Here is a 27,518-nt window from a genome sequence, read left to right as displayed (position 1 = left end):
GCCCCTGAGGACGAATTCTCAATGCACAATGGCACAAATGTCAAAAAGACGATGAGCATGCACTTGGTCGAGCTACGGACCTGCCTCGCCTTTTTCGGTCATGGAGATGATGGGCTCTTCCACTGTGAAGACTTGATGTTAGAGGTTTAATGGAATATTAACAGCACTGAGAAAGGATTAAAACTAATTTTAATGCTTCCAATATTTCGTCTCCATCACAGATATCTTCAGGGATTACAAAAACTTTTTTGTAACAACACATACACAAATACAATACAAAGTGAAACTAAAGTCCTATCTAGGTGGTGCACCCTCTATGGGCATTTGCAGGTGGCCTGGGATGTAAAGAGGGATCTCTAATAATTAAAGTTTCCCAAATGCAACCGTATTTGTTTAAATTAGGTTGATTCCTGAGTGCAAATGCAAAGAATAGTCTTTCTTTTTAGAATTTACTATGGTGGAGCATGGTAGTTTTTTTCAGGAGATCCTCTGGGATGTATCCAAAACATGGTCTGCAAGGCCAGATTGACCATAATCGTGTTTGCAATTGTAAGAACTGTGTTCTTCTAACCAGATGGATGCTGACCTGCCTGTTTGTCTGAAGTAGGCAAGTTTACAGGAACAAGGTACTCTATATACACCAGGCACTGAAAGAGGAGGGAGCTGGTCTTCAGTGGAGCGGATAAGGGTAGCAAGTTTACAGTTAGGCTTAAAAGCTGTATGGAGGTTGTACTTTTTTAATGATCTGGTAAATTTTTTCTGAAATACCACCGATGTAAGGAATGGTGATGGCATTTCTGAAGTCCTTCTGAAGAGATGGTCGGAGATGGGGAAGGACTTGATTATTTTTTTTTAATTATGTAGTCATTATAGCCATTGAAAAGGAAGGTGTTGTGTATGTGTTTGAGTTCGGTTGAAAGGGCAGTTTTACTAGAACAAAGATTGTGGGCCCTATTGGTCAGAGTTTTAATAATGCCATATTGCTGGGAGGGGTGGTGGTAGGAGAGTTTGTGAATGTATCTGCCTGGATGAGTAGGTTTTCTATAAACAGAGAAAGAAAGGTTACCATTAGGAAGGTGTGTTACCAATGTGTCTAAGAAGGGTAAACTATTGTTATTTTCCTTTTCCATCGTAAACTGGATTCTTGGATGTAGACTATTGAGGTGACTGAGGAAGGAATCTAATGTGTCTGGGCCATGAGGCCAAATAGAGAACACATCATCTACATATCTTAGCCAAATAGAAGGTTTTAGAGGGGAAGAGTCGATGGCTCATTTTCAAAATTTTCCATGTAATAATTGGCAGGGGGGGGGACCCATGGCAGTTCCCTCTATTTGTTTGTAGATTTTGTTCTTCCAAGAGAAATAACCAGAGTTGATGGCAAAGGAAAAGAGCTCTAAGATATCAGAAGGAAAAATGTTTTTTAAGAGTGTTAAGGTATCAATTAGGGGAATATTTGCAAACAAAGAGATGATGTCAAAGCTGACCAATATAACTGTATTATTTGAAGTAATACATCCGTGGTACTTCAGAAAAAAAAAAGATCACTAAAAAAGTACAACCTCCATACAGCTTTTAAGCCCCACTGTAAACTTGCTGCCCTTATCCGCTCCACTAAAGACCAGTTCCTCCTCTTTCAGTGCCTGGTGTATATAGAGTACCTTGTTCCTATAAACTTGCTTACTTCGGACAAACAGGCAGGTCAGCATCCATCCGGTTAGAAGAACACAGTTCTTACATCTGCAAACACGATTATGGTCAATCTGGCCTTGCAGACCATGTTTTGAATACATCCCAGAGGATCTCCTGAAAAAAACTACCATGCTCTACCATAGTAAATTCAAAAAAGAAAGACTATTCTTTGAATCTGCACTCAGGAATCAACCTAATTTAAACAAATACGGTTGCATTAAACTTCCCAAAATTTGGGAAACTTTAATTACCAGAGATTCCTCTTTACATCCCAAGCCACCTGCAAATGTCCATAGAGGGCGCACCACCTAGATAGAACTTCAGTTTCACTTTGTATTGTACTTGTGTATGTGTAGTTACAAAAAAAGTTTTTGTAATCCCCGAAGATACCTCTGTGACGGAGACGAAATATTGGAAGTATCAAAATTAGTTTTAATCCTTTCACAGTGCTGTTAATATTCCATCAAACCTCTAACATGAATTCTTCACAGCACTTAAGCCTCAACACATGCACTGTGAAGACTGTTGCTTCATCTCAGGGTCGTACCTGTACATCCAAGTTTCGTCACTGGTAATGATCCTCGACATGAATGATGGGTCATCCACGGCATGCTGACAGGGTTCTTGGCAGACTTCGACGCAGTGTTCCTTCTGTTCCTGGGTCAGCAGTCTGGGGACGAACTTGGCAGCAACACGGCGCATGTTCAAATTACACGTGAGGATTGCCTGGACTGTTCCGTATGACACACCGACAATGGCAGCAATTTTGTAGGGTGTTCTCTGACAATCCTCATGCACAAGTTGGCAAATGGTTTCGACATTTTTGAGGGTTGAGCTCGTTGAAGGTCTTCCTGATCTCTCATCGACTTCCAGTGATGTTCTTCCGCTCTTGAAGTACGCGTGCCACGCAAAACACCTCAAACGACTCATTGCAGCCTCGCCGTAAACTTGCCGAATCTTGTCAAACATCTCTGTGGCAGATTTGCCCAGTTTCATGCAGAATTTCATGTTTACTCTTTGTTCTAACTTGATGTCCATGATGAAATCGCATATGTGGTAACACAGGTTGTCAGAATAGCATCAGTTGCCCAGCTCCCGACGTACACAGGACAATGTCTTTTGGCACACTGACTTATGAAGGTAGGTGCTCCCTGTGACTGCAGCCTTGTGCTGCCATCTGTTGGTGTGTTACAAACCTAGTATCGATAACACCTCGTATATACACTAACTTTCCATGATGTTTACTGTTATTTCCTGTAGTTTTACTGGTTATTTATTTTTTTAATGTGCACCTGAAGAAGGCTGATACAAGCTGAAACTAGTTGTGCTAATAAACTTGGATTTCATTTTTCTTAGTTTCTAGTCATTAAATTTTTTAATATATATATACAGTAAAACCCCGAAGTTACATGGTAGGTGGGACCAACAAAAAGCGCGTAAGTTGAATTCGTGTAACTTGGGGTATAATTTTGCATGTAATTTATATATATACAAACATACAATTGGAACCAAAGGTTTACAAAAACACCTATATTTTTTAAGAAATATAATCACAATTGTAGTTTTTCGTACATAAAAAAAAGAAAGTTATTTCGATGTTGATGGTTTCATAAAATCTAATAGATTCGTCTGATGGCATAATGTCTTTTTCTTGTCATGCAAAATTTCTTCATAGCAAGCTAATGATTTTTTTATTCCTTGCCTTGTGGCTACAATTCGTTCCTCGTTAGAATCTATGTCCTCCAAAATCTGTAAACCTTTCTTTTATGATTGTTCTTACTGTGGATTCCTGTAGATCGAACTTCTTTGCTAGCTCACAAATTTTCATTCCGCCTTCAAAATCCTTAAAAATGTTAAGTTTTGTTTCCAAAGTCAATGTTTTTCTTTTCTTGCTAGCTAGAAGAATTGTACTTGCTACTTTTGGATGACATTATTATTTTTTATGTGATAAAATTTTTATCAAGAACATAACATTAAAAAATCGCAAGGTTTGTAGACTATAAAAATCATGTATGAATGGAGACCATGCGAAACACGTAACTCCGGATTCGCGTAAGTCGGGGTAGTATAAATTGGGGTATGACTGTATATATAGTTTATTTAAGTGCAAGACAACAGTTCAAATTGAATGAAATACAAGAAGATGGTTTGATGTAAAATCAGATGCAAGACAAGGGCACATGCTATCTTCACCGTTATTATTTATAATCTATATAGAACAAATTATGAAGGAAAGTGAGATTAGGCCTAATATCAAAATTGGAGATGTTAATCTTAGCCATTTACCTCATACAGATGATGTTATACTCTTAAATATATCTAGCAGGAGTCTATATTCCTTAACTAAACTGTTTAATTGACAACAAATTTTGTCTGAAAATCAGCAATAAAAATAAACTATGAAAACAGACAGTAACATGGAAAATATCAACTGCATCCTGAATGGAGAACCTACAGAACTAATCAAACATTTCAGCTATTTATGCACACTTTTAGTGTAGCTGGCAAATTTTATATGAAAATAGACAGCAAAACTGGTATGTGGAGAGTTAATTGAATAAATTTATATGGAATAACAGAGAAATCAGTCAAAATCTGTCAATGCACAAGACGATGTTCAAGCCCATTTTAATTTATGTGTGTGAGATAGAGGTTAGAAATAAGATAGCAGATCAAAGGATTAGACACAACAGGTGCAGTTTTAAGAAAATTTAAAAAAGAAAGTGAACAGGTAGGATCAGTGGTAGAATCATGTAAAAAAGAAAATGAAACCTTATCTGTTTTGTAACAAACAGGGAGTAGGCTAAGATTATCTCCAGTAGGTTAGTCACAAGGATGATGAGATCTGAATAAACCCTACAGAACATTCTATAATTTCCATTTTAGTCGCTTGTGGTGAAGAATGATGTCAGTGATATGAGTCTGACTTCTTATCCAGGTGTTTTGCTTCTTATCTTTGAATGTGATGCCTAGCATCAACTTCTCCATTTTTCTTTGAGTTGTTGCTAGTTTATTTGCCAGTGCTTTTGTTAGAGACCAAGTTTCGCAACCATATGTGATGACTGGAAGTATAAATGTCTTCAATTTTCTGAATGCACCCCAGACAAGTTGAACTCTTCTATTTATTTCCTTTTGGAGTCCACAGTTCAGATCAATGAGATGACCAAGTATGTATATGAAGAGACTCTTTCCAAGAAACTGTTTTCTATTATTATGTTTTTTGGTGTTACAAAATGATTAAACATGATTTTAGTTTTTTGATCTGTTTATTTTTAGACCAACTTTTCTGCTTTCATGATATAGGTCTTCTATCATTATATTAAAGCATTCTGGAGGGTATGCAAAAATTATGATATCATCTGCATATGTTAGGTGTTTTAAGTTTCTGTTAATAATTTTTATACCAAGAGAGAGAGAATTGGAGTGATCAACGACGTCATAAACAAACAGTCCACAAAACTAATAAGCATTGGTCGATTCATGACAATCATATCGCTAAAATAATTGTATGAACAAATACAGTGTCATGTAAATTGGCACTGGTCATGACTGAAAATTGTTATGTGAGCAAATCATAAAGCAAAATATATGGCAGGGCCTTACTGTACACAAATCACTTTTTATTAATTATGAGTGCTTTAATAAGATGACTATGTCATGTATATTGATAGCTTGAAGTTCAATTACATAATTAAAACCTTATTCAAATTAAATAATTAAAATGTGCAATAAAAATGTATTTGAAAGTAATCTACTCTATGGTTTAAAAAGAATAACATGAGAAATAAATACCAATAAGTGAGATACTGGAAATACTTTCATTTATAAAATTATGTTAATATAAATGAAGAGGTCACATCTGTATATTTCACTAATTAAAAAACAAGATAAACTCTTTAGACTCACAAACTCATGCATAAAAGTGAAACTTCATTACTTACCTCATTTGTTCCTTCCCCAGGGAAAACTTCCTGAAGATGCTGGACATAAAGCAATTAGATGTTATACTTTATTCATAATAAAGATATTATCCTTAAATAAGCATAGAATATCTTGACTCCATGGAGACTTGAATAATAATATTCCTGGTATGTATCTCAATTATCTGGTTCTACTCTATGTAATTTACTCTATCACACTATTTATAACTTGATTAAAGGCATATCCTACACTATACTTCATCACTTGCGTTTGGTTGATAGGTTGCATTGGTTACCTCCTCCAAATGGGGGTGCAGATCGCAGCATACTGAGATCTTCTGCCTCTGCCTTGACCCTTTGCTATTCTTCTGCTGAATACTGCTGACCAATATGATCCAGCATTGAATGAAAGCTGCCACTTAATTACAGGATGCCTGAAACCAACACCACTAAAAGACCTATATATACTTTGGCTGGTATTACACCCCTTTCAATTCAAAGACTGCATTCTCAGCTGACGAAAGAAGCAGACAAATGAATGATGAACGCCACCCACTATTCAGCTAGACTGCAGTGCCCCAAAGACTAAGAGCCTGACATAGCTTCCTGGCAACTGTTGAACCACCTAAAAACCTCCCAGAAACAAGACTTCAACAATGGTTTACACTATATCCTGAAAATAATACTGGTATTTCAACAGCCAAACATCTTCCATGTGGTGCCCACTTGGACTGGAAAAGCCTCAACAGACTTTGAATGATAGGACACTGCAAACAAAACCTCATCAAATGGGCTACCTCACTGGCCCAGATAACTGTGAGTGTGGGACAACCCAGTCCATGGAACACCTTCTTTCTTGTCCCTTTCTTCCATCACCTTGCACAAAAGAGGACCTTATCCTTATATCCTGCACAGAAAGAGCAGTTGATTGTACAACACACCGAAGAACATCTCACTATATTTATTGTATATAAGTTATGTATAGTTTCCTTTCTTTTCATATTTAATTATTATTCCCTGTATTATTATATACCTAATAACTTAATTATTATTACCTACCAAAATCTAAGCTGATTTCATTGTAATGTATCCTAATTTGTTGTAAATCATGTTGTACCACTTACTACTGTACCCTTGTGTTTGGATATGAAATAAACACTATACTTGCAAATTATTATGCTATTATCATAATAATTTGCAAGTTATAGAAAAATAATGCCATTATTACAGAAGTTCTGATAAAAAGTAAACTGATCTATTTTATATTTCTCATTAAATGTTAAATATGGAACCATGATTCCAAGAACAAAATACAACATACCTTTAAAAGTATTATGTCAATTTCAGAGTACTTCATACCTCTCACCAAAATTGGTATCAAACGAGGAAGATGAGGAGCTAGTGCCTGTTTGCAAATTGGCTCATCAGCAAGTGATAGCCAAAATTCACATGCTTCTAGTGCTACGCCTTCATCATGGTCCTGAGTTCGCATTAACATATACTGTAAATAAACCAATAATTAAATATATAATAACTAAAGTATTTACATGACAATTGTTTATGTGATAATGAAGACATTTGAAAAGAACTGACCAAAGAGTTCCAAGCAGAAATATTTAAAATTGATATAATTAAACTATAATTTAAGCATACTACTCCAAAAATAATCATCATCAATCCAAGAACTACAGTTTGTGAATGACTATAGAAAATGTATATTGAGCAACAAAAATTATACATAAATAGATGCATGATTTAAGTGACAATTTAGTAATTATTGAGATATTGATGGTATCAAAACAGAGGCACTAATATAAAAGATCTTCACTTACTGTTCCCTGTGATAATACTCACATCTCTAAGAAATCTAAGGTTTCTCTTCCTCAGTTGGCATTTCCTGGTGTAAACATATTCATGGTCACTTCTCAAACAAATTTACTGTACTCTTCAGTTCAAAATGAAACCACTTGTCCAACTCCCTAAAACTGTATGTATGTATGTATGTATGTATATGTGTGTGTGTGTGTGCATCCCAAATAAATCCTATCTTAGAATACTGTTCTTGCATTTGTGATGACATACCAAACATTAAAAATGCTTGATGTAATCCAGAAGAGGGCAGTCTACCTAACAGATGACTATCTCTCTCATAGACTCACTCTAGTCACCTTCTCACATTTTGTTTCTGTCTTTTTTTAAAAAAAAAAATATAGAAAAAGCCTCTGACATGGCTTTCTTCACACTATTTCCTCCAAAAATATTTCATTTTCAAGGAATATATAAATGGGTTACTTCTTTCTCCTTCACCATTTGCCCACACACAGACATTACACTTGCATCATAAGTCCTGCAAACTTTGGGTGTGGGGATAAAGGAGGAGAATGAAAAAATAATGAAAAATAGATTACAGGCATCTCTACAAGGATCACACTGAAGTGGAACACTTTCAGGGCTCCCATGATGCTATAAAATGATATTTATGTTCTTTTTTTACAGCATGGTTCACTAAAGCAACAGTGAAGTAATTCAATTATTTTCAGCAGAAGCCTGTTCAAAATTAACTTCAACAGGAATAGAAATATAGTATCCAAGATTCCAATCAATCATTTTCATCAAAACAAAGCTTGGGAAATCTGAAAAATCATTCCACACACTAGTTTCATTTGTTGCACAATTAGTAAATCTCAATGATTTTTAACAATTAATAATAGCTTTTGGCATTGCTTCAAACAAGGCAGAATGAACTAACTGAATAGAAATAATTTTTCATAAGGAAGTAGTCACTAGATACATATTAACCATAATAAAGTAGCTGCATTTTAATATCTCATGAAATACTCAATTTGAACAAATCAGATTCAAAGCAAACTGGTTCAAATGGGACAGCTCATAAAATTATCAATTCTTAAATCACTACACCATTCCAACTGTTTATTTTGGAGGCTAAAAAAATGTTATCTTTGCCACCCATTTTTGTTCTAAAGTTCTTGACACTTCTCATCTAAAATTCATTTTTAAAAGAATTCCTCCTTAAGTCTCCCTTACCATTTATAATGCTTAAGAATGCCACTTTTACTGTTTGCAGTTGCATGGCATAGATCATGGATGGCACACTGTATTTCAATGATAATAATAAACAGTAAGCATATTTATGCAAAAGAGTCTTCTTCTTCCTATCATGGAATATAGGACATGTGGCCTGTTCCGGTCTCATGCCATCTCTTTCTTGGTCTTCCGATTCTTCTTTTTCCACTTATTTTGTATCTGTATAATATTTTTGGTAGTCTGCTGTTGTCCATTCGATTTAAATGTTCTAGCCATTTTTGTTTATACTGTCTTATGTAGTAATTAATTGGTTTGATTTTTAGGGTTTGTAAGATTTCTTCATTTGTTTTGTGGTCCCACTTGGTATATCCAGCTGTTTTTCTGAGGAACTTCATTTCTGCTGTTTGAATTCGTTTTTCATCTTTCCTTTTCATGGTCCATGTTTTGCTTCCATATAGTAGAGTTGGTTTTGACAAGACATTATATAGTTTGATTCTAGTGTGTTTTTGTACCAGGGATGGCTTAAATATACTATTTATTATGCCATTTACTTTGACAAAGTTTGATATTTTAGTGTCTATGTCTTTTTCTTCTTAGTATGATAGATCACATCCCAAGTATCTGAAAGTGTTTACTTGTTCTAGTATTTTATTATCTATCACTATTTTACTTCTTATTGGGTTTTCTCCTTTGAATGCCATTATTTTTGTTTTTTCTTTGGATATTGTCATATTATATTGCTTTGAGATATCATTTAACGATTTTAATTATCTTTGTAAGTCATCTTCTGATGTAGCTAATACTATTTGATCATCTGCAAATAGTAGTGTATCTATCTTCATTTGCAGGGTCATTTGTATACCAAACGGGTTATGCTGTTTCCAGATTTAACCAAAAACATTTATAGATAAAAAGCTAAAACTTAGTAATTATTTTTAGCAATTTTACTGTTTCTTGCACATATTTTGCACATTCACTTGTTTGATCTGCCAAGCATTAGCAACAGCAGCGTGTTGTAGGTTTTTGTCAATCAGTTTACAATTAATATTTCTATGTTACGGAGATGTCCTTTGTTCATTCTTTGTGAAAATTAAGACTTGTTTTTACATTTAGTCACCCATAACAGTGCAAACCTATTAACATTTATTAACTTATAGCAAATCCGTCAGGAAAACCATTGTGCACTGTATATGAAAACACTTTCTTGCATAACAAAAGGCATGATCCTAGAATAGAACTCTCATAGCACCCATATATAAAAAGGGAAACAAAACTTTGAGAATTACAGAGGTATTTCCCTACTGAGTGTTCCTGGTAAGATTTATGCATGTATACTTGAAAAATAGTTGAGAAGGATTATGGAAGGGAAGCTTAATGAAGAATAAGCTGGATTCAGGCCAAATAGATGCTGTCAGGATCAGATTTTCACTTTACAACGAATAGTTGAAAATCGTGGGAATATAACAAAGATCTGTATTTAAGTTTTATAGACCTGCAAAAGGCACATGACAAGGTGCCAAGAGAAAAGCTATTCAAAATGCTACAGTTATATGGTGTCAATGGGGCATTATATCAAGCAATACTTAGTCTTTATTTGAGTTGTAAGTCAGCAGTTAGAATTGAAGTACAGGAAGATGGTTTGATGTTAAACCTGGTGTCAGACAAGGATGTACATTATCCTCTCTGTTATTCATTATCTATATGGATCACATTATGAAGGAAAGTAATATTAATTAAACCTGAATAGGTTTAATTAATATCACTAAATAAGCAGAAAAACTGAAAATATCAACGGCATTGTGAATGGAGAACCTATAGAACAAATAAAACATTTCAGCTACATAGGTACACTTTTTTAGTGAAGATGGCAAATTAAACTGAAAATAGACAGCAGAATTAGCAAAGATGGTATGGTAGGAAGTCAGCTGAATAAATGTATATGGAATAAGAGAGAGGTTACTCATAACACTAAACTAGCTGTGTACAAGACAGTGTTCAAACATTTTAATTTATGGATCTGAGAGCTAGGTTTAGAAATAAAACTCTTGATCAAAGACTGGAGACCATATGAGAGTCCTCATTAAGATTAGAGGACTCTCTAATAGAGAACAGATGACATCAATGGCAGTATCATTTTAAAAATGAGGATGTTAGGAAAGAACTTGACATTGTTAGCATTCAGAAATGTGTTAGCAGAACTTATCTCAGGTGGTGTGACCAGTTGAACAGAATGGAAGAGGAAAGGTTAAGTAAACAAATGTTCTTTGCCAGGATAGCAGGAAAAAGACTCAGAGGAAGACCAAGATATAGGTGGATTGATTTGGAGGAAAATTGTTGATAGGAAATTAGAAATAATGTAAGTTTTTCATGTAGTACTATCATAATATCCTGTATCCCCTCCGTATCCCCCTTGAGGGCACATGTCAGGAATTTGACGATGATAATCTTAATAGACACTATACAACAAAGCATCAGACTGAAAGAGAAGGAAAACTGAAGCTAGTGCTTGCGTCTGATAGAGAGAATATATGATTAAGAAAAAAAGGAAGAAATCGAAAGAGTTTTTAACAGTATAAGAGTTGTATGGTGCATCTAAACTTGTATGTGTAAAAATAGGTGCATGGAATGTCAAAGGTTGGCCACTCCTGTCACAGATGATAGAACACCAACAAATCATCTTCATAATCTTCATGTGTATATAATTATATATACAGTGGTGCCTCATACCACAAATGCTTCTAACTTCGAACGTTCCAGAGTTCAAATGCTTGAGAATGCAAGAAATTTGATTTGCAGTTTAAGCGCCATTTCTAATTTCGAACTATAGTCCAGGAACTTAGAGTCACATAGGATTAAACAGTTTTGGCATGCCATTGGGCATGCTTCTCCAGCACTAATTTCCCTCACTCACTTCCCCATGCCTGTGCAGTGTGTTGGTTCATTGTCTGCCCAGGAGGAACAAATTCTTTGTGTATAATTCCATTCATATCAAAAAAACAAAAAAACAAAAAAAAAAAAAATCAACATTGTCTTGATGTTTGATGAAAGTTGACATGCCTTTTTGGGTCTGTGAATTTGCATGTTTCCGGTTTGATTCTTGTGTTCTTTCTGGATCGTAACTGGAAACTCAAGGAAATCAACCACAGAAGTCACATTATTCCAGACAATATGTTGTGTTAGGAACACAAAGTGGGGGAACTTTCTGTCATACTCTCTTCAATAGATGCCATTAAAATTAGTGATAGTCTTGAGCCAGCCAGCTGTTTCTGACTGGCTAAGGGTAAAGATTTACTGCCTCCGAATCTGCAAAACAAAGTTAGGGCCTTATCTACTCTCCATGGGGGAATAAAAAAGGCTCCAGCAGAAACTAACAAAAATGATTCCATGAAGAGGACAGAGAGAGAGAGAGAAAAAAAAAGAGGTTTAGTTGCTAAAAGTATTGTACGTGTTATGTCTGTTAATTGTATATGTTCTTTTTTCTTCTCAGCATCTTCCTGCGGTATAAATAAAATAATAATAAAAAAGTTTCTGTAAAGAAAAATTCTGCCATCCTATATAACGTAGGTTACTCACATTCAACTGAAAAGCATTGAAATATTCAGTTGAAAATGAATGTTCTGCATCATAGGGAGGGTTCAAACCCAAAGATATCAAACAGAATTTCTTATGTGGATTAAATCAATGGTATATTAATGGGCAGAGAAATAACAGTACGATTCTGACTATTAATTTATTAGATTACTTTGTAGCAAAAAAATGTTTGTGATTGTAATTTCTATCTAAATATACAGGATCAAAATCCAAAGGAAATTTGCTGCAAATTATAGTATATGGCATATAGTTTTTGCTAGACAAGCTGTTTTCAGAAGCCTTCATTCCTTACTCTATTAAAGATTCACGTCCACTTTCCAACCCTATAGTTTAATAGCAATGCAGTTCAACAGTTCAAGAAAAAATTCAACACAAGGTAGGACTTGTAATAAAAACTCCAACTGTATACTCAGCTTATACTGAAGCATGCAACAAATGTAAAACTATTATCAGCAAATCTAAATCTACAAGTGCCAATAGCAAAAACCTTGTCACTTGTCCAAATGGCAATCATGCCTTCAGGCCCCATTGCAAAGACTAGTGGATGCAACTTCTGCTCATCTATGCTTTCTCTCTCTCCAGATGGCACTACTGTTACAACACTAAAGATAAATCTAACCTCCAGGCATCATTTTTGTCTTCCAATATCTGCACATATGACACTATGGCAAATCACTTCCTCCTATACCAGAAAAAGAGCATATGCCTCCTGATGTAATCTTTCAACAAAAATCAGAAAAATCTTAAAAATTTAGACACTAAAAAACTCTTCAAGACTTGATCACATCTCTTCAAATGGACATAAAAGTCAAGTTCCAGAACCAGCACCAGTCTATCATTTCTTCAATCATTTATATTCAGCTGGTACTTATTCTGCTACACGGAAGTATGTATATACCTAACCTTAAAAAGTTGTCAAACTAATCGCCAATCACAATCACCTCAATTCTCTCCAGGATAATGGAAAAATGTCATCTTATCTAGAGACTAACCAGTTAATCAAGGACCACCATTTGTGCAACTAGGTTCACAGCAGTTCTCTTAGCCTACATAACCCACCATTGGACATGTGCCATACAAAGGTTTGGAGAAATGTGTGCTGCTGCTGCTTTTGACATTTCTGGAACATTTGATTATGTCTGACATAGAAGCCTTCTCAGTAAACTGCCATCCTTCCACAGTCTGTAATTAAGTATTCAGTTTTCTATCTGGTCATTGATTGCATGTAATGATGCACTGCTTTCTCTCTTTGAACTTTTCCACCAATGCAGAGTGCCTAGGAGTTCTTCTATTACCTATCCTCTTTCTCATAAATAGGAATAGCCTTCCCTCATTGACCAATAATCCTATAGACAGTTTTGATGATGAGAGTAGACTTTATAAAGCTTGAAACATGAAAAGATAGCTGGAACAGATGATATTTGACCAAAAACACTCAAATATGGAGATACAGTAAACTCTCGATTTAACAGACTAGGGGCTTAGGGTTGTCCGCAAAATCAAAAGTCCATTAAATCGCGAATCTTAGGAATAGTATTGAAAATAAAACACTTGCAGTGGTACAGTATTAATATATTTAAATGAGAACATTTTTATGTAAATAGCATTTTAGTTTCAGTTGCTTTCCACTTTTATACTATTTCTTAAAAATTAACGATCGAAATTGCCAAAAATGTTTGTAATAAGCAATCACCTCTGATCTGAAGATGTACCTATGAACGAGATGATGTCGTCCATGTGTTCTCTAACCACCAATAGTTTCAGACCAGCTGGAACCATTTCTTCCTCATTGTCAACCTCCTGATCGCCCCATAGAATATCTTCAGCAATCTCTTCATGGTTGAGAATGTGGTAGCCTGGGTTGCCCTCGTCAATGTCTAGCCACTGTTCAATGTCATTCTCACTGACATTATCACCAGCTCGCATCAAAGTATGCATGGAAATCAGAGGTTTCAAAAACCTCTGAAATCGTATTCTGGTTCACTCCCATTCAGTAACTTGGTCAGGCCATTAGCCAATGTTGTATTCTTTATCTCCTTCCAAGTGGCAGCAAAATTAAAGATGGCAGACTTGTTGTATGCACACAAATTCTGAAGTATCCTGGCTCCTCTTGCATCTTCTTTGGGATCGTTTTCGTTCTCCGAGACAACCAAAACCTCTTCAAGAAATTTCTTCCTATACAATCTCTTGCAAGCAACAATGACGCTCTGGTCTATAGACTGTATTATAGAAGTGGTGTTTGGAGGAAGAAAGATACATTTTATTCTTCCATTCCTACTAACAAACTTCGCATTAGGATGGGCTGATGCATTATCGAGAAATAAAACAGCTTTTACATCTTCAGGAGGCGATGCATGCCATCGGCATTAGCACAAAGTAAGGTTGAAATGCACTCCTTGTTTAATTTGCAGCCAGGTGTGCTAATCTCATGTTTGTTTGTGAGGGTATTTTTGGGAACAGCATGATAGAACAGGCAGGTCTCATCTGAATTGTAAACTTGATACAAAATAAGACCCTCAGATTCATTGATTTATTTTCTGAAGGGTTAAACTTGTTCAATATTGGCACTCAGTGCTTCACCACATGTTTGCAATGCCATGGCATTTACGAAAGTGCCAAAGCCACTAATCACTCACCTGGAACTGTAAGCCCACATGTTGTGCCAGTTTTTTCAGCAGTTGACCTTAGTTCAACACCACAAACAAAAACACCACTAGCCCGCTGTCGAACGACCACGTGTCAACTCCTTCTTCTAAATTCTTATGCTTGGTCAACTTCACGTTTCTTGTCTGCCACAGTGAAACCACTTTTGGAGTTCTAAATGCTATATTTTAGCAAAAACTGCGTAAGTTTGTCTTTATTTTTGCATATGTCTGCAAATGTTTGCTTTTTTACTCCATAAAGTTCACAAACATGAGCAACAGATGCACAACTTTCCAATTTACTTATTAATTCAAGTTTCTGTGCTATCGTCAAGTTTACTAGTTTTTGTTTAACCCCAGACATATTAACTGATATTAATAATGATTAATATTATTGATCTGATATGATTAATATGATTTAATATTAATGATTAATGTCCTCGCGATTAGCCGAGTGGCTATGCACTTCGAAACCATATGCCTGGGAAAGGAGTGTCCTGGGTTCAATTCTTGTCACCAACGTGAGAAGCTTAAGGATCTTTCTCAGACATAGCCAAGTTAGCTGGTCTTGGGCGTGGGCAGCAGGGTTTTTCTCCCCAGTTTATCTGGGGTTTTTCCTCCTGCAAGCAGGCAAACTGGCCTCATGAACATACGCAGCTACAGACATAGGACACACCGGGAGGCATAGGGCTAGCCACCTTATCCTCGGGACGGGTAAGGCTCAGAAGGGCTAAAGATAGCTCTGTAACAGGCCACTAGGCCTAATACCTGAAGGGAAGAAGAAGAATAATGATTAATAATGGTTTAACTAAAAATTATTCCAGCAATAGCCTAAACAGCAGTGTTTTGCACTAGCAATGTTACTGATGCTACCGAACCAAAGCACATGCACGAAATATCACGAATGTATCCGAAGATGCAATTTGTAAACACTGCGGATGGTTTCCGATTAACCATGGTATTATTTACTTTTTTTTATTAATTATTTCATTATCTGTATTTATTTGTCAAATTATGTCCGTTAAATCCGAAGTCCGTTAAAACGGGGTAAATTAAATAGACAGTTTACTGCATAAGAGTTCTGCAGTAGTTATAATGTGAAGTTCAGAAAACCTGATCAGAAGATGATTGGAGTAGCTCTCATAATTCCCATTTATAAAATGGGAAATAAAACAATGTGAAAATTACAGAGGAATTACTCTACTAAGTGTTCCAGATGAGATTTATGCAAGAGTACTTTAGATGAGGCTAAGAAAAATTGTGGAAGAGAAACTTGGAGAAATACAAGCTGGATTCAGGATAAACAGAGATTGCCAACATCGTCTTTTCACTTTATGAAAAATGATTGAGAAATCATGGGAATATAACAAGGATCTGTACTTAAGTACGGTTAAATTAAGTTTGGCAGATATCTGGAAAAGGAATGTAAGTGAACAGAGAAAAGCTTTTCAAAATGCTACAATTATATGGACTAAATGAAGCATTATACAAAGCAATACAAGTTTATATTTAAGTTTATAAAATATATACACGTTTACACAAGAATATTATTTAATTTGCCAAATATTTCAGTGTGAATATTACAGACCATCTTCAGTGGCTACATAGGAATAGTTTTAAACAACGAGGTGGACTATGAACAATTGATCATCTACAAATAGAACGAGCCACGTGATGTCATATGGCTAAGTATTAAAAGAGTAAACATTTTAGTTAAGATAAAAAGCCAAATGGCTTTTTATCTTAACTAAAATTATCCCCTTATTTTCTAGAGTAAACATTTTTTTATCAGTCATGATTAAATTAAAGATATTAATTCAGAAATTCATGTAATAATCTTAAATAACATTAGACTAATATTAAAAAAAAATAAAAAAATAAAATAATGCGTTATCCTGATTAAACTTTCCCAAATTTTTGATACAGATATACAGTCGTTACGATTCAAGTTAGGACATGCAAGTAAGGCCTCCACACTTTCTTTAAATAAACGTTAAAATTTATAGCGACATCTATGTAGGAGGAGGGTCTTGGACCTAATGATGTTGTGGCTTCTTTCTATTCCGTGCTGAGCTAATCCAGATTTCTCGGGTTTGTTGTGTTGAATGGATGATTGATGCTCTTGAATTCTTTTTTCTATAGAGTGTCCAAGTTTGTCCAAAGTAAGAAAGATTACAGTTACATGGAACTTGATACACACCAGGTAGAGATATAGCTGAGCATTTATCTTTAGAAGAAGGAAAATGGGTGGATAATTTGTTAATGGGTGGATAAGTGGTTGTTAAATCATATTTCTTCAGAATTCCTGAAATTGGTTCTGAAATCCCGGAAATGCAAGGAATTGGAACCCGACGTATTGAATCTTTGCTGTTTTGTGTTGGATTGTAAGAATCGAAAAGATGTTGTGTACTCTTTTCGATTCTTATATTACTAGTATTATATTTCCTCCAAACCTGTTACTTTTCAGCACTGATATTGTCAAATCTAATATTTTAGTGTTCTAGGGCATTCCTGATTGAATCAATCCAACTACATCTCGGTCTTCCTCTGAGTCTTTTCTTGCCATCTTAGCATCAAATACCTGTTTTGCTGACCTTTTCTTCTTCCATTCTGTTTAAATGACCATACATCCAAGATTAGCTCTAATCTCACACTTCCTGATGCAGTGCCTGAACAACCACATCAGCTTTTCAAGCTGTCAACAGGTTGCTTCTTTCCAAACTCTCACCTACACATTGCACTAATGCACTACAAGTTCTTCTAGCTCTCAGGAGTGGAATTGAGAATTGTAAAATTGGAAAACAGACAAAACAAGCTCCCAATTGGAAAAATTCAGAGCTTGTTTTGTTTATGTGCATTAAGGTAGAAACACTGTTTCCTTAAAAAGAACATTTCTCTAAGCATCCATGTTTAGGCATTTAATTAGAAAATATTACTCCCGTTTTTCTAATGAGATATCATTTTTTTTTGAGAACCAAGGTCATTTTGCAAGAAAAAAAAACCAAACCTACATTTGGTAGCACTGAAGGTGACTAGGTTATCAACAATACAATAGAGGATGATACGAAAATCAGAGTTTAGAGCACTAATTGTACACATACATTCAATATAGTATTGAATTTCCTTTAGCAACTGCCAATACTGTTCCTCTTCAATTCTTTATGTATAGTTTAAAGAGATATGAGTTAGGAACAACTTTAATTAAATGCTTTGGTCAATTGCTGTATACAGGAAGTTGTTTGTCCATATAAGCTTTCTCAGATGACGGTGTTCTCATTCCTGACAGATTGTCTTAGGACAACAGTTTCGCCTCTTAGACAAGCAATGAATTATTTTTCCACTGACTAAACACCAGGGATATCTCACCATTTGAGAAACCAAACAGTTCTGCTGTTTTCAAAATTATGACTCCAGCCAGATGGGCACCAAAATAAGTCCTTTATCAAACTCCAAAAGATCCTTTGCTTTTCCCATTGTGATCAACACTATTGACGATTACTGACCAGCAGCATTCTTAGTTGCCTAGAAGATGTGATGACACACACATGACCAAATATTTTGCATATATGCTGCATAAGTGACATTTATGTACATCAGCATAAAGATTTCTAATTCAGTGGCCAGTATTTATAGATTTTAAAGCTTGATATGTCTGAACACTGCAAGGTTTGTCACATGGGTAGGAGGAGAGCAGAATGCTATTATCAGCAAAACTGTGAAAAGAGTGTGAGGTAAGTGAGAGAAGGTAGTTTATGTAGATCACTGCATTAACAGGAAAATTTGAATAGAGAACCAGCTCTATCAAATATAAAACTGCAATTCAACAAGTGGAAGGCAGACCATAAATGGCAATTTGCTGAGCAGCCTTTGATGTCAAAATGCCATCAAATACCTAGGATATGTTGAGTGGAACAGTACAGGTTTCTCCAATTCTAAACATGGAAGGTGTCCAAAGAGAGAGATGAAGTGCAAAGAGATCTGTGTGGACATTGATTGGCAGAATCCTTATTAATGGTCACTGATTACATGTCAATTCTCTAAGTGTGGAAGAAGTTCAAAGGTTGATGACTTTCTCCATTACTTCAGACAGTACCAAGATGAAAGAAAGAGAGAGAGAGAGAAAGAGAAAGTAACAAATTAATAGTGTGATGGTTGATAGTCATCCCCTTTCTTTTAGCATTATCTTTAATATAGGGGGAACACAATGTTCTGGGTACAGATGAAGGTGATTTGCCCTGGTAATCTATACAGGAGTTGGATGAAAATAATAATGACAGGAGGTCAGTTTTACTTTAGATGATGTTGCAATACTTTGGGTGAGCAAAAGACTGGAACATACATGAGCAGAAAATGCACCCAATAGCTTTTATAAGGGAATAGAAAACATGACTACTATTGGTATAGGCAGTGAGTTTCCATGTTTAGCACTTTCAGACTTAGCTCTGTTAATAATCGTGAAGATGTTGTGGACATCAGTGTAGGCTGTGAACAAAGCCGGAGTTTCTATTCTCAAGCAACATACAATTTGCTGTTTTTCTTGGACCACCTTGGCACACTTCTTGAAAACCAGTGCTTAGATATTAGGTGAGAATTATGAACCGAGTGGCAAATATTCCAACATGGATAATTTCTGTAACATCTTTCCACCTGGTGTTGTAGTGCCAAAGGATATGATGCTGTGAATGGCTGAGGAGAGGTTTTTGCACTAGAGACAAAACTTATATTAGAATTCTGGGAATGAGAAACAGAAAATGAATGATATATAATGAGTTGTGGTCACCTTAAGCTAGAGAAAATATAAAAAAAAAATGTGATTCAAAATTGGCTTCTTTCTGGCAAGGAATATCCAACTGCACAAAAGCACTAGAACCACTTTTGTGGAGGAAAGAATCATACAGAGTGTAGTTTGTATACAGTTAAGACTGACTGTGGCTGTTGTTGTAACAGTAATTTGAGGGATATTACATCCCATATTGTTTCATAGCCGAATAAGAAACTCAAAGAGTTTCATGCTGAATATAGTAGATATATAAAGTTCGGCGAGTCCAAGCGTAATCAAATACCTGGATAGTGTTACAACTGACCCTTTAGAGAATGCAACACTGAGGCAATTCATGGTAAGGGTGGAACAAGCTCGGATCACTATACTTGATATTTCCCCATAATGTGAAACCCAGTTCCTAGGAGCTGTATTACTGTTCTACATTATAAGTGAGAGAAGGTCACTACCCAGACTGGTTTCAACCTTTATTGAGGTCTCATCAGTGAGTAGGTAGACCTAGAAATACCAAGTTTGTAGTAAACAAAACTTACATATACCCTACTATGAGAATTGCCAAGAAGGTGTCCTAATAAATTATTAATTATATGAAGAGCCAAAGGCTTCAATTCGGCGACAGTAATACAGCTCCTAGGAGCTGGGTTTCATATTATGGGGAAATATGATCGGAGCTTGCTCCACCCTTACCATGAGTTGCCTCAGTGTTGCATTCTCTAAAGGGTCAGTTGTAACACTATCCAGGTATTTGCTTATGCTTGGACTCGCCGAACTTTATATATCTACTATATTCGGCATGAAACTCTTTGAGTTTCTTATTTGGCTATGAAACAATATGGGATGTAATATCCCTTAACTTAAATAAGTTTATGTCGCCGAATTGAAGCCTTTGGCTCTTCATATAATTAGTAATTTGAGGTTTAGTCAAAAAAAGACAAAATCAGGTTTGGATGTCTGTCATTAATGGTTCACATTATAAACACCAACTTAATGGTCATTAAGTTGGTGTTTATCATGTGAATGCTCATGAAATGGATGTGGAAGAGATTTTTTATATGTTTTTTTTTTTATTATTATAATTGTATGACACCTCCAAGGAGTCCAAGAACTCATCGCAGGAAGACACTTTATTCCACTCCACTACACACGCACCTGTCTCCCCTAATACTTAATTCTCCTGCTACAAACAACTATCATCAATGCCATCTACTGTCCATCACCACGAACAGCATTTTTTGTTTGTAAATTGCATGTGTTCTGAAGGGCAATGTGCCAATACGCAGGATGAAAAACCAGAGTTTCAAGGAGAAAAACATCCTGCTACCTCCATATGAGAACACCTAACTCACTTTCAAATGAAAAAAAAAAAAAAAACTATATAAAGATTCCTCTCATAACACAATGAGAATTGAACTTAAGCCTTTTCCAATCAAAAGGCACAACACACCATCGTTCTTACAATTGTGCTACAGTGACACTTAACTGTAGTGTAATTATATTAACTGTGGTGACACTATAGTTAATTGAGTTCACTATCATGTCAGTGATCAGAGGTAAAGAGAAAAAGAGCAGGGGGAACATGCAGTGGGAGGACGGTAGACCTTTGGTTATGCCATCCAAATAGAATATAAAGCATCCAATTTCCATGCCATCTTTATCATTAGATAACATCCAACAGTTGTGTAAAGTAGAATCCAAAAATTTTACCTGAAATGCTCTTATAAAAATTATAATTACTGCTCCATATTTTCTTATGATTTTAACGTAAAGAGCTGACAGAATATCAGGATATTTACAGAAGCACATATTTGAGTTGGAGGGATATTAGGCTTTAAACTACAAGTTACTAAACTTGAATTATGGAATATCTGCAAAATATTAAGAAAATAATGTTCTGTATAACATAAAAAGTGGTATTTTCAAAAGACTAAGTTTTGCTGCTTTGTAAACAAAAATCTGGTTATTGGATCAATGTACTCTAGAGATTTAATTTTCTTTACTTTGATACCAAAAAAAAAGCACTGTTCAGTGTCTGTTTTCTTCTAATAAATACCATGAAACTACATTTATATTTGGGCAAGCATGGTAATAATGATATCTATTCAGTTATATATATATATATATATATATATTTTTTTTTTTTTGGATGCCAGGTGATGTATTATGTGTGTAGAGTGGAATTATCACTGCTGAAGGATAAGTACCTCTTTTGAATTTTATTTAATAATATATTAGGTTAACTTATTGCAGTTTTTGTTTCAAACAGGCATGGGATTAACTGAAATAGTTAGTTTGTAAGTAAATGCATTGTTTTTTTTTTTTGTTGTTTAAATACGATATTGTTGGCAGAGCACCAATGCATGGATGAATAATGGTGGCAAAGACCACATTGTCGAGCAATTCAAATTTGCTGAATTTTATTCATTGCAGTGCATGTGTGTGTGTGAAATGTATTCATCAAGAAAATTAAAGGACACGTCAAAGGAAATTGAAACTGAAGAGAGAGAGAGAGAGAGTGTGTGTATATTAAGTGTTTCAAAAGGGAGTGTCTCTTAGGTGACGAGAATGCAGCAAATATCTGTAGAGTGGACAGTACCGAAGATAGGATAGAAAATTATGTTATTAATGTCGAACGTTTGGTGGTGGATATAGAGGAGAATGAAACAGACACGAATAAAGAAATTGCATGCTTCAATGTTATCCTTCATAGCACAAAGCATGAAATTGAAAAATTGCAGAAGCAGCAAGAGATTAGCAGAGCTGAAAAAAGGAGGAAACAGGTGGTCCGAAGTAATAATAAAGACCAAGCAAACAAACAAGAAAACAAGTTAAGGAGAAAATTATGTACAGAGACTTGATGATCAGGAGAGTACTTAACAAAAGTGTGACAAAATCATGTTTTCCGAGTGAAAATTTCATAATATTAGTCATGCCATCCAGATGCAAAAAAAAAAGGTAAGTCAAAGGAAATTATTGTCTTCGTTGGTACAAATGATTTCAGAGGTGAGTAATATTCTATGAGGGAAGATGTAAAGTTGTTAGAAAAGGCAAAACTGAAGAGCGAGAAGGTAAAGATTGTAAGTCTCCTAAAGCGCTATGACAGAGGCAAACTGAGGAGTCTAACCAATGAGTCTATATGTAGGTTGTGCAGAACGAATGATGTTGGATTTGTGGTATGTTTGACAGAAAGATGTACAATGTTGATGGACTGCATCTAAATGTTTTGGTCTTAGGTGTCTAGAGAGAGTTTTGTTCACCGAGCATGCTGAAGTGCAAATTCAGGGAAACTTAAGTGATTAGAATGGAAGCAAATGAGTTTGTGTGAATCCAACCATGAAGTAAGCGAGTGTGAGAATGACCAAGTGAGGAATCTAGTCTCCCAAGCAAAAATATTAAATAGGGTAGTCATTTCAGTAAGTAAAGGTTGGCTGGAATAAAGGGATGCTGCAGTTTCTTTATACCAATGCCAAAAGTATCATGAACAAGAGGGAGGAGTTTTTGGTATTAGTTAGTGCAACTTTGCCAAACGTTATAAGGCCTTAGTGAGACTTGGCTAACAGCAGATGATGTAGTTATAGGGACAGAATGTGAAGGGTTTAGTATTATTTTCAACGAAGACATAGAAGATAGGATTTGTGTGTGTGTGTGGGGGGGGGGGGGTTACTGCTGATGATAGTGGATGAACCACAGCCAAAAAGAATAAGAGATAGGTGGGAGGGTGGTTGTTCATTTGAAGCAGTCCGGTGTGAGATGAAGACCAGAAAGACAAAATATACAGTTGGCATTATAGGGCATGGATTCCACATATGATCTGGAAGACATGCACCAACAAATCAGTACAATGAGTACAGGTCAAGTGATTATTATGTGGGAGTTCAACTATGGAGATATTGACTGAAAGGAAGAAAGATCACATGGCAGGAAGGGAATAAAATTTATACACCTGCCGAGATAATTATTTAAGGCAGCATGTGATGGAGGGGAGCAGTGGACCTGGTCACAGGATCACAAGAATTATCTATAACCAAGATGACCACTTTGCCACCGATTGCTGAAAGTGACCATGAAGTCTTAACTTGGGAGATTGTGAAACATGAGGAATATGCTGTCAAGAAGGGGTATGTGGAACTACAAGGCAGGTGACAAGCTTAGGAAGAAGCTTAAATCTGTGGCATGGCATAAAAACACTGCAGGGTAAGGATGTTAGTAGTGCATGGGATCTAGCGGAAGCAATATTAAATTGTATACCTATGGTAAGGAGGGTTAATCAGATAGGAGTTGGATGGATTAGTAATATCATTAAGAATGAGCTGCAGAAGGTATAGAAAGAGGTGACTAGGCAAGGTGAGAAGGTGATTTTTATCTGATATGAAAGGAAAGTCAACAATAAACAGTGTCACTTTGAATGGTGTAAAATCTTGTATAGACAGAATTTTTAGATTAGATTCTTTCTATATCGATTTTACTTAGGAATTCAAATTAATTTAACATACTTGTAATTTGGTTAATATTTAACTATTGATTTGCTGTACAACAACAAAAGACAAAGAAAAAAATGTCTGAATGAATTGTAACAATAGATTGTTAAGACAAAGAAATATCTCAGACGGGATTAAGAATAAGACCATTGCACACACGAAGGTCAAGAATGTATAGGTTTCCCACCTTAATGCAGGGACCAAAAAAGTGGGGGGAAAAGACCTCTATGAATATCCAGGGGAATAAAATAGTAGCAAGACCCAAGGATGATTGAGCAGCATAAAAGGGGGAGACATCGAGAGAACATGAGGAGAGGGGTTTTTTTGAGGAAGGTCAGTCGTCATGAAGAGGGTTCGTTGCGGAGAAGGTCAGCTGTAGTTAACTAGAAGACTGCTTAGGAGGAGAGGTCGTTTCAATGGTCGTCGCTGGATAAGTTTGATTTTGCTCAGTTTCTGTTCCGGCTCCCGGTTCAAGTATCCTGCTGATTCTAGGTCGAGGGACCCTGTTCCAGCCAAGACGCCCAAAGATGCTAGATGGATCGTTTATGCAGTGTAGAAAGTAAGTTCCGGATTTCCAGTCACAAAGGTTCCTGATGATCTCTGCCTGTGGAAGTGCCCTCATCGATTTCGAAAAACGGTGCCCGTGTGTGTACGCAATATCGGAAGGAAGAAGATGATAACAATCTCAAGGATCTACTGATGTGGACTAGATGACTAAATACCAAGTAAGGTCTATTATATATGATTTAACTAGAGGCAGAAATTGTGGCAGAGATTGCTCTAGCTGTTTTTTTTTGTTTGTATTACTTCAGAACTGAAGGCAATTAGCCAACCATTGAGAATTAACTTGCTTGGTTACGTGAGATAAGATAGCGTTGTTACAAGGTAAAAGTTAATGTGCGTAATGTTATTTATTGTCTGAGCTTGTCTGTGGTATATTATGTGTAGGTCTGTTATTTTGTATGACTTAAGTGTAGGCACAAATATTACCTTAGTTTGTTACTAAAAGGAGAATTGTTGAATTAGATTGGATGATTTACAATCTAAGTTAACATTGCTGAGAAGTATAGTCAGGAAAAAGATTGTGTGCTTAGTGTTAACTTTATTGTATTTTAATTAGCATGAATAAATTGTTTTGTCAAATAACTTGCTTGATTCCTATATACCAATGCACTTCTCATAAAAAGACCAAACCTGTGTGACCTAAGGAGTTGAGTAGCCATGACTGAAGAATAGATATTGCGTTTCTTGATATAGTGATAAGTGTAAAAGATAATTCCGTGCTTTGCTGAGTATTTTTTCTAATGGAAGGATATTTAAGTCTTATCTGCGATTTCTGATTGTGCAGTCGTAATAAATAAATAAATTTTTCAGAAATCAATATAGAAAAAAAGCTTACTGTTTAGACAAAGGGACTGACTCAAGCCAGAGGCAATTCCTATGTTATAGAATTTCGTGCACGTGATTAAGAATAGTTATGACATTGAGAAAAGAGGGGATCTAAATGAAAGAATAGTATACTAAATCAAGCGACGGATTAAGAACAACAGAGTCATGACTGTTAAGTAAATAAGTTAAGTGAGTTGAAATAAACAAGATAAATAAGTATATATTTCAAACAAAGTATACAATCAAAACTTAAAGAAAATAAGTATCATAAATATTACAATGGCATCACATTTGTATATACTAATGCAGAATCTTGAAAAATAGTCTCATGTTTAAATTATTAACTGGAGAAATTGTCAGATATTGTGGGATTTCTTAGTTGTTTAACAAGCGCATCCTTGATGTCGAAGTGCATAATATAATGCATATAAATGGTAATTAAAGAGAACAAATTCAGAGAAGTGGAGAGGGCATGTTATTATTTATTAAGAAAGATTTAGGATGAAAGACTAATGACATACTGAATTTCTAATATCTCCTCATAGGCACAATACTTTGTATTTGCAGCTGTTTGTTGTGAAGAAGTGAAAAAACATGTAAACTATATCAAATCCCGGAGAGAATCCAGCCTTAAGGAACATGCCATCTCCTTCAAACAGAAGAGATACATAATCCTAAATAAAAGCTGCTCTCATATTAAAGAATTGTGTAAAGAGAACTGTGAAACCTTGCTCTAATCTACACTGCTGTAATCTAAATAGATATTATTTGCAACAGTTATCTTCTTTGGAATTTTTTTCCCAGTTGGTTAGACTATAATAAATTTAGTTTTATTCTTTATCCAAGTGTAAGCAAATAACGTTTGTGACTGAAGTATCTTCAGGACTTGGCAACTTGTGGCAAAGGTGGACCAAGCTCTCATCCCTCCTTGTCTTAGTATCTCCCATAATTCAAAGCAAATCTCCTTACGGACATGTATAATGCTATGCACTGAGGGAAGGGCCACAACCCAGACCGGTTTCGACATTTATTGAAGTCTCGTCAGTGGGAGGCAGGCCCAGAAGTGGTGATACTAAGGCAGAAGCAATGGAGAGGTCATATTTACTTATACGAGTTGCCAAAAGGTGCACACTTTTTATTATATTACTCTGGATTAGAGAAAGATGTTGGAAGTTTTTTTCACTTGGTTAGACTATAAATTATATATTTAGTTTAATCCTTTACCCAAGTGTATTATGTATAGTGACCCTTCCCATAATGCATAGCATTATACATGTCTGCAAGGAGATGTGCTTTGCATTATGGGATACTAAGGAAGGTGATGAGAACTTAATCCACCTTTGCCACGAGTTGCCCTAGTTCTGAAGATACTTCAGGAGCAAATTTTGTTTGCTTACACTTGGATAAAGGATTAAACTAAATATATAATTTATAGTTTAACCAAGTGAAAAAACTTCCAACATCTTTCTCAAATCGAGAGTAATTTAATAATAAGGTGTGACACCTTTTGGTAACTCGTATATGACCTCTCCATTACTTCCACCTTAGTATCACCACCTCTGGAGAAATGATGAAGATGGATCAATCGACCGTGAGATGCAGTGACTGATTCATTCAATCCAATACCTTTGGAGGGTAATGGATGGCAATGCTGTAGCCAAGTTCTAACTGAGGCTATTGCTGTTACCCTCCTGCCATGATCAGAGCTTTAATTGCTCTGATCATGGCATTATCCATACACTGTCCTCTACAGATAATGGGGAACATGAAAAGCATTCTTGCTTTGCCCCTTTAAGCCAGTCCTTATAAGGACCACCTCTGGATCTGGCTACAACTGACGAGACCCCAATCAAGGTCAAAACTGGTCTCGGTAGTGGCACTTCCCTTAATGCATAGCATTATACATGTCAGCAAGGAGATGTGCTTTGCATTATGGGAGATACTAAGACAAGGAGTGATGAGAGCTTGGTCCGCCTTTGCCACG

The 27,518-nt window shown here is 35.7% G+C and overlaps 1 protein-coding gene across 3 annotated transcripts in view; it reads right to left on the bottom strand.

The window, feature by feature from the left end:
• Tnpo (transportin 1) overlaps window positions 1-27,518 on the bottom strand; it is a 491,580-nt gene that overhangs the window by 344,764 nt on the left and 119,298 nt on the right. For all 3 annotated transcript variants that reach the window (XM_090390863.1, XM_090390862.1, XM_090390864.1), the window contains one exon: window positions 6,934-7,113. In XM_090390863.1, the coding sequence (XP_090246989.1) occupies window positions 6,934-7,113 (180 nt within the window). The remainder of the gene's footprint in view (window positions 1-6,933; window positions 7,114-27,518) is intronic.

Source organism: Typopeltis vanoorti, chromosome 3 (genome assembly GCF_054136105.1).
Source record: "Typopeltis vanoorti isolate ZY-2024b chromosome 3, IOZ_Tvanoo_1.0, whole genome shotgun sequence".
Lineage (NCBI taxonomy): Eukaryota > Metazoa > Arthropoda > Arachnida > Uropygi > Thelyphonidae > Typopeltis > Typopeltis vanoorti.
Note: the sequence above shows the minus strand (reverse complement) of the source record. Positions and strands in the feature narration are given on the sequence as shown.